Source organism: Pelodiscus sinensis, chromosome 6, assembly GCF_052426305.1.
Source record: "Pelodiscus sinensis isolate ZL-2025 chromosome 6, ASM5242630v1, whole genome shotgun sequence".
Classification (NCBI taxonomy): Eukaryota; Metazoa; Chordata; order Testudines; family Trionychidae; genus Pelodiscus; species Pelodiscus sinensis.
Genome location: NC_143057.1, coordinates 31125452 through 31138018, shown reverse-complemented (window position 1 = coordinate 31138018; position 12567 = coordinate 31125452). Strand labels below are relative to the sequence as shown.

The following is a 12567-nucleotide window of genomic DNA, read 5'->3' as shown; positions in this document are numbered from 1 at the left end:
CTATTAAATCCTATTAAAATGTACAAAATCAAATTTTAAACATATTTTTCAATTATCAAATGCACCAACCTTAAATGTGCCGAATGCATAGGAATAAAACAGAGTTTATCAAAACTTATTTTCATTTTAAACTGATTTATTAAACAAAGGAAGAATTAATTGCAGTTAATGAGTTGACAGATTGTTTCTGATCACCATGGGCCATATTTTCAAAGGCATTTAGGCACTTAGATGCTAGTGATATTTTCGTAAGCGCTCAGACTGCTTACAGGCTTTTGAAAATTCAACTAGACCCTTATCTGCATCTTTAGGCACTAAATATCTTTGCAAATGTAATCTCATGGCCTCCAGATTTTTAGAATTAATAGATCTTATCTTCTCTCACAGGGTTTTTATTCAAAGAATGGAAGAAGAAAATAAGCTTTCCTGTTTTTTCAGCACCCTGTCAGTTTCTCAACTTTGAATGAACTTGTCCAAATGAAGAAAAAAATTTTCTCTTTGCACCTGTAAGTTACTGTGGAACCAAAAGTCATTAAGGCACAACTCTTCTGTTTAAAAGAAACTGGAAAGTTGGAAAAAATATAAATTTGGAAAAAAATTAATTTTGGAAAAAATATAAAATACCATCATTTACTCTATTATAAAGGTTGAAACAATACAGAATTTAATGGAATATATAACAGACATGCATTAACCTTGAATGGACTTCTGAATTTTTCTCCCTGATTCTATACAGAACTGAAAAGGAAACATCTTTTACCTCATTACATTTTGAAGAAAGCTCACTGATGCACCAGACCCTTTAAAATTATTTAAATGATCCCAGCACATTTTGGCCTTAACACAGGCTGTCAATGTTAAAAAGATTTCTTTTCAGGAAGAAAGGTGTATTTAATGTAAATAAAAGCATGCAATTTAAAAAAAATCATTGATTTTTACCCATCCTGATTTGTGGAACATATGCCACATCACGCACATACACACTAAATCTCCAATCACATGCACACCTATAAACAATGGATGTGGATAGGCATTCAGACATCATAGTGACAGGTCTTTCTTTATAAAAAACTAAAGAGATAAAAATAATCAGTTTTAAGGATTCACAAAGTGCTAATTTTGCTTCTACCTATATTTTCATCTAATCTTTGCCATAAATATAAAACTCAGTCTTAATCCAGGAAAACTACTCATCAACCTGGGTCAAAAATCCTTCAAAGAAAGCCAAGATACACTGAACTTCCAGAAAGCGGCTTATAGTTCTTTTGCCAAGAAAGAAGACTATAGGACTATGTCATTACAGTAGCAGCTGTATGATCACTTTGCAGAACACACCTAGTTCTCTCTTTACACATTTAGCAACTGATATTTTTTATTTTTGAAAGGGACGTGTTGTGACTTGTGTTATTCATCTCCTTTCATAAGAGCGCCTAACCCAAAAGATTGGAAACAGGAAAAGGTCCCACACTGGTCATTTATTGCGGGTGTAAATTAAGCATTTTGAGAGTGCTTCTATACCATCTTTGATCTTATGAAAACTCTCTGAACACACATAGCACCTATCCAGAGCTAAACAATAACAATATGATTCACATTTATACAATTGCTTTTAATTACTATTACACATACATGCAGGTGCACTAGATTGAAATGAACCAGCTGTGCAAACCAATCTTCAGGGAATGTTTTCATAGCACAGTAGAGGGGTAATGCTTCTCAACTCTCATTGATAGCAAAAGGGTAGTAACAAAGTTAACTAACTCTGTTCTGATGAAAATGCACCCCTTAGGGAACCATCCTCTTCACTAACCACTCTATAAAGGGAAGATTGTGTCTCACTGATACATGGGTAGTGCCTTAAATATAGAAAAGTGCATCTATCAGGAAATTCTTTTCAGACGTGAAAATTAGCAAAGATAGAGCAACACCTCCACTTTATTTATCCATAACAAAAGATTCACTGGGGGCGGGAGAGGAAATATAAACATTCAAAATCTGTAGAGAAAAAAATTTTATACTGAAAAAATGAAGGTGATGTATGAACAATGAGCTATCTCAAAAACACTGACAAACTGGGACAGCTGTGCCCTTCAAACCAAAGAAAATACTGCTTCTCTCAATGTTTTTCTTTCCATTTAAATGGATTTTGCTGTGCTAAATTTGGGATTGTGTGGCTAGACAGATGTTTATAGGCATTGAAAGCTGATCTGATCTTTAAAATGATTGATAAATCAAGTCATTTAGCAGATGTACAATGACTAGTAGTTTTTCCAATCTCTCCATGACACATGGAAATACTTCTTCCATATTTTGGCGAGACATGTTTCCTTTGGCCACTATGATGAAGGGTGAATTTATACTCTGCAGTCTTGGATGTAGAGAGGTGAAGCACTAAACCAGACCTTGTGCAGCTTGATTTTTCCATTTCCAGATCTTTCTAAACTATGTATATTCTGATGCAACGTTTTGGAGAACCTCAGTCACAGAGGCAACATGCAATGAGAAGTCTCCTGGGGTTGCTTTGCTACTTACCGTTTATTCGCTACAAACAGGACTTTCCCTGAGAGAGTTTCTCCTTCTTTGGCAAAGAGGGGAGTCTGAAGGAGGCAGCGTACTTGATACCAATGAGTTAAAGGTTCCGTCGGAGCAGTTGATAACCAAACAGTTACCCTAAAACAAAATACAATACATAGGCTCCCACTCATTTGCTCTATTCGAAGGCAACACAATTTTGGGAGGGAATTTTAGGAATGTGTAATACACTTTAAACAATCTATAAATAAGCTATGGAAAGTGCTAAATTATTGATTTATAAATTCCAGAGACCTACCTCCACACCTCATACCCTCCCATCTAGTATGGAAGACCCATGCAATTAAGGTTTGATCTTGCATGGGCAGCCATGCATCAGGGCATAGCCTGAAAACCTACAGATCATGTGAGGCAGCAACTGAATTAAAAAGTACTCAATAGCTGCCTTGAGGCCTGGCCCCATCTTCTCCTCCAGAAGTAACATCACAGCTCTGCTTCATGTGGTCCTGCTGGGAAGGTGGCTCTACCGCTGATGCCGGATATGTGCTATTTTTCTAATTTGAAGGACTTTCCTCCCATTCCCTTTCTTCTCACTGAAATACCATTTTGTAAAACAGATCCCTGGAATGCCATGGGATGGATAGTGCAAGAGGGAGAGAACATTTTCTTCTTCCAAAGGGAAACTGGAAAGATTAGTACTGATGTAGTTTGTCTCAGTGAGAAGATGAGGAAGGACAGGAAAGATAGAATGAAAGACGAATTCAGTCATTATTCTGCCTTCTTTCCTTCCTTCATAAACTATTATTAGTTAGCAGATATTTTTTCTTGGGTTAAAAAGGCAGAAGAAATGTGTGTTAAAAATGTGCACAATGAACAGAACCTATTTGATTTTTCTTGTCATTTTTGTTTAAACTAAAATATCCATGTGCTTTCAATAAACCAACAACCAGAGATTTTGTCCTTGCTTCCAACTTTGATGCCTCTGGACAATGCGATTTCCACAACTCTCTAAAGAGGCTGTGATTGTGAAGATAGGGGCCTGTCACAGCCTGTGACATATCCCCAATTCAGCCCAGGGAGAACTCTGAATCCTAAGAACAAGAATTTAAACATGACTCTATGTTTAAATGGTTATCTGATGCAGTGATCAAATTCCCACTCTTGTCAGTCTATGCTGGTCAGCAGACAAGCTGCTGTATGCTACACTAAAATAGAGGTGTCTGATTGATATGCTTTAATCAACTCCAACATAACTGGAATCTTTCTTTGAGGCTTTGTGTCTCATGGAGCTAAAAGTAGGCTTTATTCCTAATCCACTTGCCAGTAAAAATTGAGTTCTGAAGTAAATTACTACTTTAAAAAAGTACTAAGGGAATGTAACATTATTAAAAAAAATCATTCTTCAGTGAGCCTTATATTAGGTGCTAATGAAGGGTATTCATCAATTACAACTAAAAGAAAACAAATAATTAAAGATTTAGTTTCCCAGGATCTGGTAATAATGCTTTGTTTCCCAAAGAAGTATCCAATTCGTACCAAGATATTTAATCTGAAAGAAAAATATCCCTTTCCCCAAAGGACCTGATTTTTTGTTAGAGCTAAGATGACATTCTCTCTCATATGGAAGAATTTACTCTTCTTTTCCCCTGTGCAGTTCTACCACTTACTTTCCAGAATAGTAAGTAGCAGCACCAAACACTGCAGGTCTTAGCTGCTCTCTTGAGATGCCTGTGTGTCGCCACCCCCCCCGAGCAAGATCTTGTCCAAAGTGAACAATTACAGCACATGTTCCTGTTCCTCCCTATAATGCTAAGTAGTTACACTGAATTAGAAAAATAATTAAGGAATGGGTTCCATGCAGAAAGATATGGGGTTGTCACCTCAAAGAAAAAATACTTAAAAATCCCAAGCTATCACCATTCCAGAACATATGTCACATAAGGTAACATGGGGTAATCCCAAACCACACAATGTCAGTGCTGTGTTGTTACTCCCATGGTTAGTACCTTAAGAAGGTACTGCCTACTGGGAATAATACGACAAGTTCAACATTAGAGTAATATCACACTTTCCTACATCCATGAGGAGGCAATTTTTTTGCATTTAATGTTGCATGAGAGTGATAAAAAAATACATACAGCGATCCTACAAATGCGACGTCAAACCAAAAAGCCAGACCATGGATTAGCCCAGACTGCATCATCTGGAAAACGAAGGGGATTTCCACTCTGCAGGAGGAAAAATAGAACGTTGCCAGGGTAACGTACAAACGCAGTGCAGACAAAAATCCAACAAAAACACGCTACTAAAGCCTGCCTGGTGATGGATTCTGCACTTCTATCTTTACCCCAACAATTTGTGCTTCAACTGTCACGCACATCCCAGATAAAATCCATTTTAAAATTACTCTAGATAATTATTTTAGGTCATTTAGAAACATTTGACTTGATTTTCAGAAATGCTAAACAACTGCAACTCCTAATGAAAACCAACGAAAAATCCAAGTGCTCGGCACCTCTAATGTCAGGTCATTAGTTGTTCTGTATGCACTCTGCAGATAAAACCAGCACCACTGCATTTTTGGGACAGTAAACTAGACTTCTGCTAGCAGGAATGGAGGAGTTCTTTGTTTCAGAATATAAGAAATACTCAAATATGGTTTCACAAACACAAGTCTGTTAAATTTTTAACAGCAGCTGCAGAAGTTCACTACTCAGAAGCAATAAATCCATGACAGCAAGCTATTTGTGGGGTGATATAACACCTGCAATGGTCTGTGCTACTTTTTAAATGAAAACAGGTGGGGTGTGTATGCACATATGCACACATGGAAGAGCAACTGACTGTACTTGCTTCCCCCCTATGATTAATGCAATTGTAGTTTTAAATAATATTTCAAATTCAATCCCTATCATATTTTTCAAACCATTCATTAAGGAACAAGATGATAAAGGCTTTCACGTACTATTAAAGGCTGCAATCTTAAAAAGATTTAAGCATATGCTTGATTTTAGGCATAAAAGTGGATTAATTGGGGTTCTTTAACATCCCACCAAGACAGCCACTGAAAGTGGAACAGAAGAGATATACATTCTCATCCATTTTAAAATCTCATATAGGAGAATCAGTGCTGATCAGAAATCCATTTTTTGGAAAGGCATTTGAACTCAACTGTCTAAACGAAGTTGATCAAAAAATGGAATTCCCATCCTGCAGTAAATTCTGATATGTCAACATCTTTTCCTCCCATCTTAAATCAGGGCAAAAAGTCAAAATATCATACATTTCAGTACAGGCAGTCCCCGGGTTACGCGGATCCGACTTATGTCGGATCCGTACTTACGAACGGGGCTTTTCTCGCTCCGGAGGACGCGGGCGGCGGGACCGCTCAAACGCGCTGCGGTCCCACCCCCCGTGTCCTCCAGGGCGAGAAAAGCTGCTCCGCATCTCCCTGGTCTGCTGCGGGGAGTGGGCCCCCCAGCAGACCAGGGAGACGCGGAGCAAAGCCGAGGAGGACGCGGGTGGCAGGACCGCCCAGATGTGCCGCAGTCCCGCCGCCCGCATCCTCTGCAGCGAGAAAAGCCGCTCTGCGTCTCCCTGGTCTGTTGGGGGGGTGGAGGGGGGCGCAGCTAGTGCACCCCCCCCCCCCCCAGCAGACCAGACTTTTCTCGCCGACGCCTGTGGTAGAGCAGCTGGGGCGCTGCCGGGTTGGTCCCGCAGCGCCGCTCCTCGGCGCTACTGGACCAACCCAGCAGCACCCCAGCTGCTCTGCCCCAGGCGTCCTGATTCAGCCGCTGCTTGTATTTAGATTAGCGTCAGATTTTCTGAATGAAAATATTTTGTTAGAAATTTCTTCAATCATTTTTCATGTTTTCTGTACTTCTGAGCCAGAGGATAGCATTCTCCGAATTAAGCCAACCAGCAGTAGAGTATTACCAGTACATAGGCAATACTTCGGGTCATGATATATCATTGACGAAGTAGCTACCCTCAAATCTCTGCCATTCCTGGGAATATGATCCAAAAAACAAAACTTGGAGGGAATGGTAATAATCAAAAGAGTGATGTTCACCAGTTCAGAGGAAGAGACAAACATACTCAGAATCACAGAATATTAGGACTGGAAGAGACCTTGAGAGGTCATCGAGTCCACTCCCCTGCCCTCAAGGCAGGACCCAGTACTGTCTAGACCAGTGGTTCTTAACCTGGGGTGCACACACACCCTTTCCAAGCCTTGTTTCTACCTCTCTCTCTAGCATGTTGGGAGGAGGATTAATCAATGTCTGTACAGGGCTCTGGAGAGGAGAAACCCTGTCTAATAGGGATGAGTGTCCTGAATAACAAACTCCCCAGTGGCCTGAATCTTGGCATACCTGAGGACCTGAATGTTCCTAAATATCAGTAAATGTTATTGTATCCTCAACCCTGCAGAATGGTCCTTTTTCTTGAAGAAAATAAACACCTCAGCTATTATTTTTCCTCCTCTTTAGAGGGATTTTTCTTTTCATAGATTAGTTCCTAATAAACTATCTTTAATAAAAATCAATACGTTACTGGACTAATTTTCTACCACTGATGTTGCATATGTGTTGCTGTTGAACTGGAGAAGAGGGTACTGCAGATGACAATTCTGGTACACACGTAATATTCCATGGAGCCCAGCTCCAGCCAGAGCCAACAGCTTCTTCTAAAAACACAAATAATTAACAACAGATGACACTGGTCTGTACTAACCTATGCAAATCTTCCTCTTCAGCTTCTGTAAAGTTAACCGTGTACTTCACTGTCCGAGCCATCAAAATTCTGATGTCGAAAGTGTCCTGAGGGGAAAAAAGTCACAAATGTTGTCATTTTGTCTTGTCATCTTGTAAGCCTCATCAATTAGGTATCTGAAGATTTTTCTTTATTTTAACGACTCTTTAACAGCTTTTGAAAACACTCTACTACAGTTTGCATGACTATTATCTGCAATTAATGCATTTGGTTTATGTTACAAACTTCTTTAAGGATCTTGCTAAATCACACAAAAATACTTTTCATTTTGTTTTCATCAACAAACACAAATAATTCATATGGCTTCCTGCACAACACAATGCTTACCCAGTTAGAGGGTTCTTGAGATATACTGAAGAGTTAATTACAACTACATGTCAATCAAAATTAATTATGTAGAATGTCCATATAGCAATCTGGTGAGGAGTAGGCAGTACACCTCTAACTGAAAACATCTTTTTTAATCTTTTTACACATCCACTAATTCATACCCTCCATGGATCACAAGCTCCCAGTTGATGTAAAAATCTTATCATAAGCTCTGCTTGTGATGTTACACTGAACATAAAACCTGAGTCCCAATAGAGTCTGTGTATGAGGAAAAGGCACATCCTGGGGGGGGGTGGGGGGGTGGGTGTGTGTGTGAATTTTTAACAACTGTGTGTGGTTTTTAATAATACACTCTTTTATCAATCTTAATGGAAGGGCACAAATTAAGAAAACAAAGGCTTATAAACCAAGTGCTCATCTTGACATATACATGTGTATTTTATAGAGGCTTTGCTTTAGCTCTATAAAAATTAGCTTCATTCTCTAGTGGACTTTCAGAAAATGTGACATAACCAACACTGTGTGAATGTTGGAGAATTAGGTTGAATAGCTGCAGAAAACTCACAAAGGGCTGGTGGCAAATTTTAAAAAGCTTAAAATTTAACAATTTTAAATTTTAAGAACATGGAAAATGAATGTTCTTACTTTTTGCCATTTTTCAGTCAAATGGAGTCATGTCTGACGGTACAGAGAGAGAGAATAGAATTGAAGTAGGGATGTTAAATTTAGAGTAGTTGATAAGGGGAACACTTGCTATTCCGCTGTGCCTCTGCCTTTGAAATGTACAAAAGCCGCCTGCGGCTGTTGTACATTTCAAAGGCAGAGGCGCAGAGGGGAATGTGCCTGAGGTTCAATCTGTACTATGCAAATTCCAAGCTGAAAGCTGCAATGCCTAATTTAGGGATTGTCACCGAATGAGGCTGAGTGGAAAGACAGCCACTTACACGCAGTGGACAAAGAAGGAACTGTTCAGACCTTTGAAACCATGGAATTTACAGATTAAATGGTTTTGGAAAGGCACCAATATCTTGAAAACCCAGGAAAACAGAAAATGAACGATAAGTAGTCAAGAACCAGCCACTAGAGAGTTGATAAAGCTAAAGAGCTTTGAATCTAGTTTTCTTTTAATCTGTAATAAAACCCACATAGATTTGTTTCAAAATTCATCAGCAGTTTGTAAAGTAGGACAGTTGTGGTGATGGCTGAGAACAATCAAACTGAAAGGAAGAGGACCAACCTAAGCTCCCTCATTAAGAGGGTACACCAGGGGCAAACAGCTAATGTTGAGTTTATGCCTGCCACTGGGGAAGCTATGGGTCTCTAGACTAGGCCACCTGAATTTAATGTACTGCTATTTATGTTACAGTTTTCAAAACACAGTATCCCACCCGATAACATAAAAGGGTGGTATGGGCATCACTAGTAACTCCTGAGAAACAGAGAGGCAGCTTATTTTAAGGAGAGCTCAAAAATATTCATTTCCAAAGCCAAAACCAAGTGCTTGACCCACATGCGCTTTTGCAGAATGTCACCTGGAGTTCTTTAGATTGAAGCTTTACTTTGAAAAGTTGTCCTCTCAGGAGTTCACCCAAACATAACAACATATGCACGCTAACATCTCTTCTGGCTAAGCCAATGTCAATATCTCATTTACTAGTAGGGGGCAAAAGAACTTCTAAGGGAGCCATGTTTTAAGGAAGAAAGAGCATGGGGGGGAGGGGAACAGAGTCAGGTAAGCCACTGAGACAGCTGGGTTTTTCCTGAGAATGGCCTGGAAACTAGCGGATCAGCAAGCTGAATTGCCCTGCAGTCCCTTAAAGAGAAACTGTAACTGTAAAGTCATTACACTTTCTGTGGGAGAGTTTTCCTTTTTTTCCCCCCTCCAAGAGAGTGGCATGTAATACGTCACCTCTGAACAATCTCTCTATTGGCTTTCATGCCAATAAATGTAGATTAGCAAGAAGGAGACAGGATGCCAGCAACAGGGGCCTACAACTGTGGACTTCTGTATTAGTGTCAAAAGAGGGAGCCAGGACTAGCACATACAGTAATTAACCATTGATTAGGATGCTCCCAGTTCTAGCACAGCTGGTCACTGGAAGCCAAAGCTCTGTATACCAACCAAATGGCCCTGTATAGCTATAGCTAGAGCTTTCCTAGATGGAGTATGCAAAGCTTTATGGGGGAGGGGGGAGAGATAGAAAAGAGAGAGAGAAATACTTACTACGATAGGTTGTCGGAAGTACTCATCCACTGCTGCACTGCGAAGACTGGACAGATTGACCCCATAAAAACACTGCTGGTACCTAGAGACAGTAATGTGCAGTAACATTTAGTGGAAAAAGTCTCTCAAGGCTCTGACTCCCAGAGGACCCAGGCACAATTATATCTCTGAACAAAATATGAAGTGTGGCTGGACACTTAATTCCTTCCTAGAATGTTTGGAGAGCAGAAATTACCTCCATACCAATCCCACTCTTCACCCTCCCATAACCCATATGCACATTGGGGGTTATTTCCTGGCATCCATGAAATCCAGTGCTGATTAGACTATCTATGAACTCTTTCTGGATGAGGGATTTGATACCCTTAGCAGAACTGATGAGAGACCTCTCTGCATCAGGAATGAGCTCCTGTACTTCACCTCTTAAGGGTACGGCAGGAAAGAGGAGCTAAGGTGACTTTTAGGTAGTTTTGGGACCTCCCAATCCTGGGCTGTTCTAGGAACTGGAGAGGCTAATGGAACAACTGAAAACTGTCATGAGGGTCTACTGTAAGTTATGGCAGCCTAAGGAGGCTGCATGTTGGCTGCAGTGCTGCCCCAAAAATCTCCAGCACTTCAGAGTGCGGCCTCTCTCTGACATGCCCCTCTGACCCTCTCCATGCCTCCTAGGCTTACGGCTGTCTCCACAGTGACTATACTGGATGAAATGTCCCCTAGATGGATCAAAGGCTGTTAGGGCCCCTACACGTGGCTCTGGCCCTTTTATCAGGCATAAAGGGAGTAACAGGTGTAAGGCTCTCATCCTAAGCGAATAAGATTTTTTAAAAATAAAGACGTGTTACATGGCTGATCAAACTGTGCCAAGCTCTCACTCATAACAAGCAAAAATACCTCCTCCCACAACTACCCAGAGTCTAAGGTCTGACCCTCTTATCAATCCAATGGAGAGCTGAAAAAGGTTAGAGACACTCATTACAGCCCAGGAAGATTCAGCAATTCTCTGACAACATAACTAAAAAGTTGTCTGCAACCTAAGCAAATTTCTAATGATGAAATCACCATCCAGGTGCAAAATCATGGCCTCAAGTCAACTGCAGTCTTTGAAAATACCTTAAGAGAATGTCTAAAACATCCAATTCTTGTTTTAATTTTAAAGGTACCATACCAATATTTTAAATATTGTGTGGATTTTTTAAAAATGCAAAATGTTTATGTTTAAACAGATCAGCTCCTTTAAGATTAGTTTTTCTGTAAAATGTTAACTTAAATAATTATTTAATTTGCAACAGCGTGAACTGTGTCCTACGTAAAGGGAGAAGTCATCATGACCATTTCCAAGTGAAAGATGCTTAAATGGAGGACTGTACTTCTCTTTTAATGATAAGTGTAACAGAAGAGATCATCTAATGCCACCTGTCACAGGAGATCTTCTATCCCCTTTTCATGCATAACTAAAGAAACTCTTATCTATTGTGGCAGAAAGATCAGTTAATCATTTGAAACCTCCATTATTACGGAGGGAACATAAGAATTTCTGCGTATCTCAGGGGTTGGCATTAAATATTGGACACCACTCCCTTAATGATATGTCTGTGAAGTACTATTTAACAGAATGTCCATTCAATTAAATGAATTATCCAGACACCCTAGAGAAGAAAGTCAGTCTCTCATTTAAGCTGGGGGCAGTCATAAAGTAGCCAAAGGCAAAGAACAGACTGTTTTAACCACGTGCCATATGCTTTGTACCTATCTTCAGAATGCTTTTTACAACAGAAAGTGTAAGTTATATTACAATCACCCTTTCCAGAACGTGCCATCCTTGACTCTGACACAACACAAGTTAATTTGCATCAGGATAAACTAATCTTTAAGTATGAAAAACAAATCCTGCTGCTGGCTCATAGCCACTTTTGATTTTGGATAGTAACCATACTGTGTTTGCATTAACTATTTCTTCCTCTCTCTCCGCCATTAATAAACTATGCAAACTCCTAGTAACTACTGATAGGGCAGTGGTAGAAATGTAGCCATGTTAGTCCGGTGCAGCTGTTTCTACTGATAGGGCAGGCACCCAAGTTTCTATAATCAGGTTTTCTGGACCATTTCACAGATCTGAGGTTTTCATGAGTGCCCACTCAAACTGCAGTTCCAACCATTTCTTTTATCCTTTTGCTGCTTATAGCAAATGGGAGAAAAAATGTGTAAGATCTGCAGCAAAACCTTCCTCGGATGCTATTAGTGATATAGGAAGGGCTGTTAAACATACAATGGGCAGATTTTCTGAAAAACCAACTAAGGAACTGAGTGAAAAGGGAATTCTGAGGCATGGAATTTTCTGCTAATGCAGGAGCTGGCTAGCCCTAAACAGCACATCATCCTTGGACACCCATATACAGTGGAAGACTCCTGCATGATGTAGGATTATTTAGGGTATAACCCTTATGCTGCAGGGCTGGGAAAAAAACCCATGTTGCAGGTGCATTGGATTATCCATGTAAGCTCATGCAAAGTATGTAAAAGTTTATCCAGTGCTTTTAGACCATCATTTACATGGCAAATTTATACAGTGTTTCTTTACCAAAAATAAGAAAAGTGGTAGTGAAATGAGCTGTTGAAACACCAGATAAAGAGGCAGAGACAGTTAGTTTAAGTTTGTACAGCTTCCAGCACAATGAGGTCTAATCCGAACCGGGGTACTACTTCAATAC

The 12567-nt window shown here is 39.8% G+C and overlaps 1 protein-coding gene across 2 annotated transcripts in view; it reads right to left on the bottom strand.

Annotated features, from left to right (window-relative positions):
• LOC102449863 (histone-arginine methyltransferase CARM1-like) overlaps positions 1–12567 on the bottom strand; it is a 143187-nt gene that overhangs the window by 9463 nt on the left and 121157 nt on the right. For both annotated transcript variants that reach the window (XM_075931655.2, XM_006129900.5), the window contains 4 exons: positions 9860–9941; positions 7267–7352; positions 4671–4760; positions 2533–2670 (listed from right to left, as the gene is read on the bottom strand). In XM_075931655.2, the coding sequence (XP_075787770.1) occupies positions 2533–2670; positions 4671–4760; positions 7267–7352; positions 9860–9941 (396 nt within the window). The remainder of the gene's footprint in view (positions 1–2532; positions 2671–4670; positions 4761–7266; positions 7353–9859; positions 9942–12567) is intronic.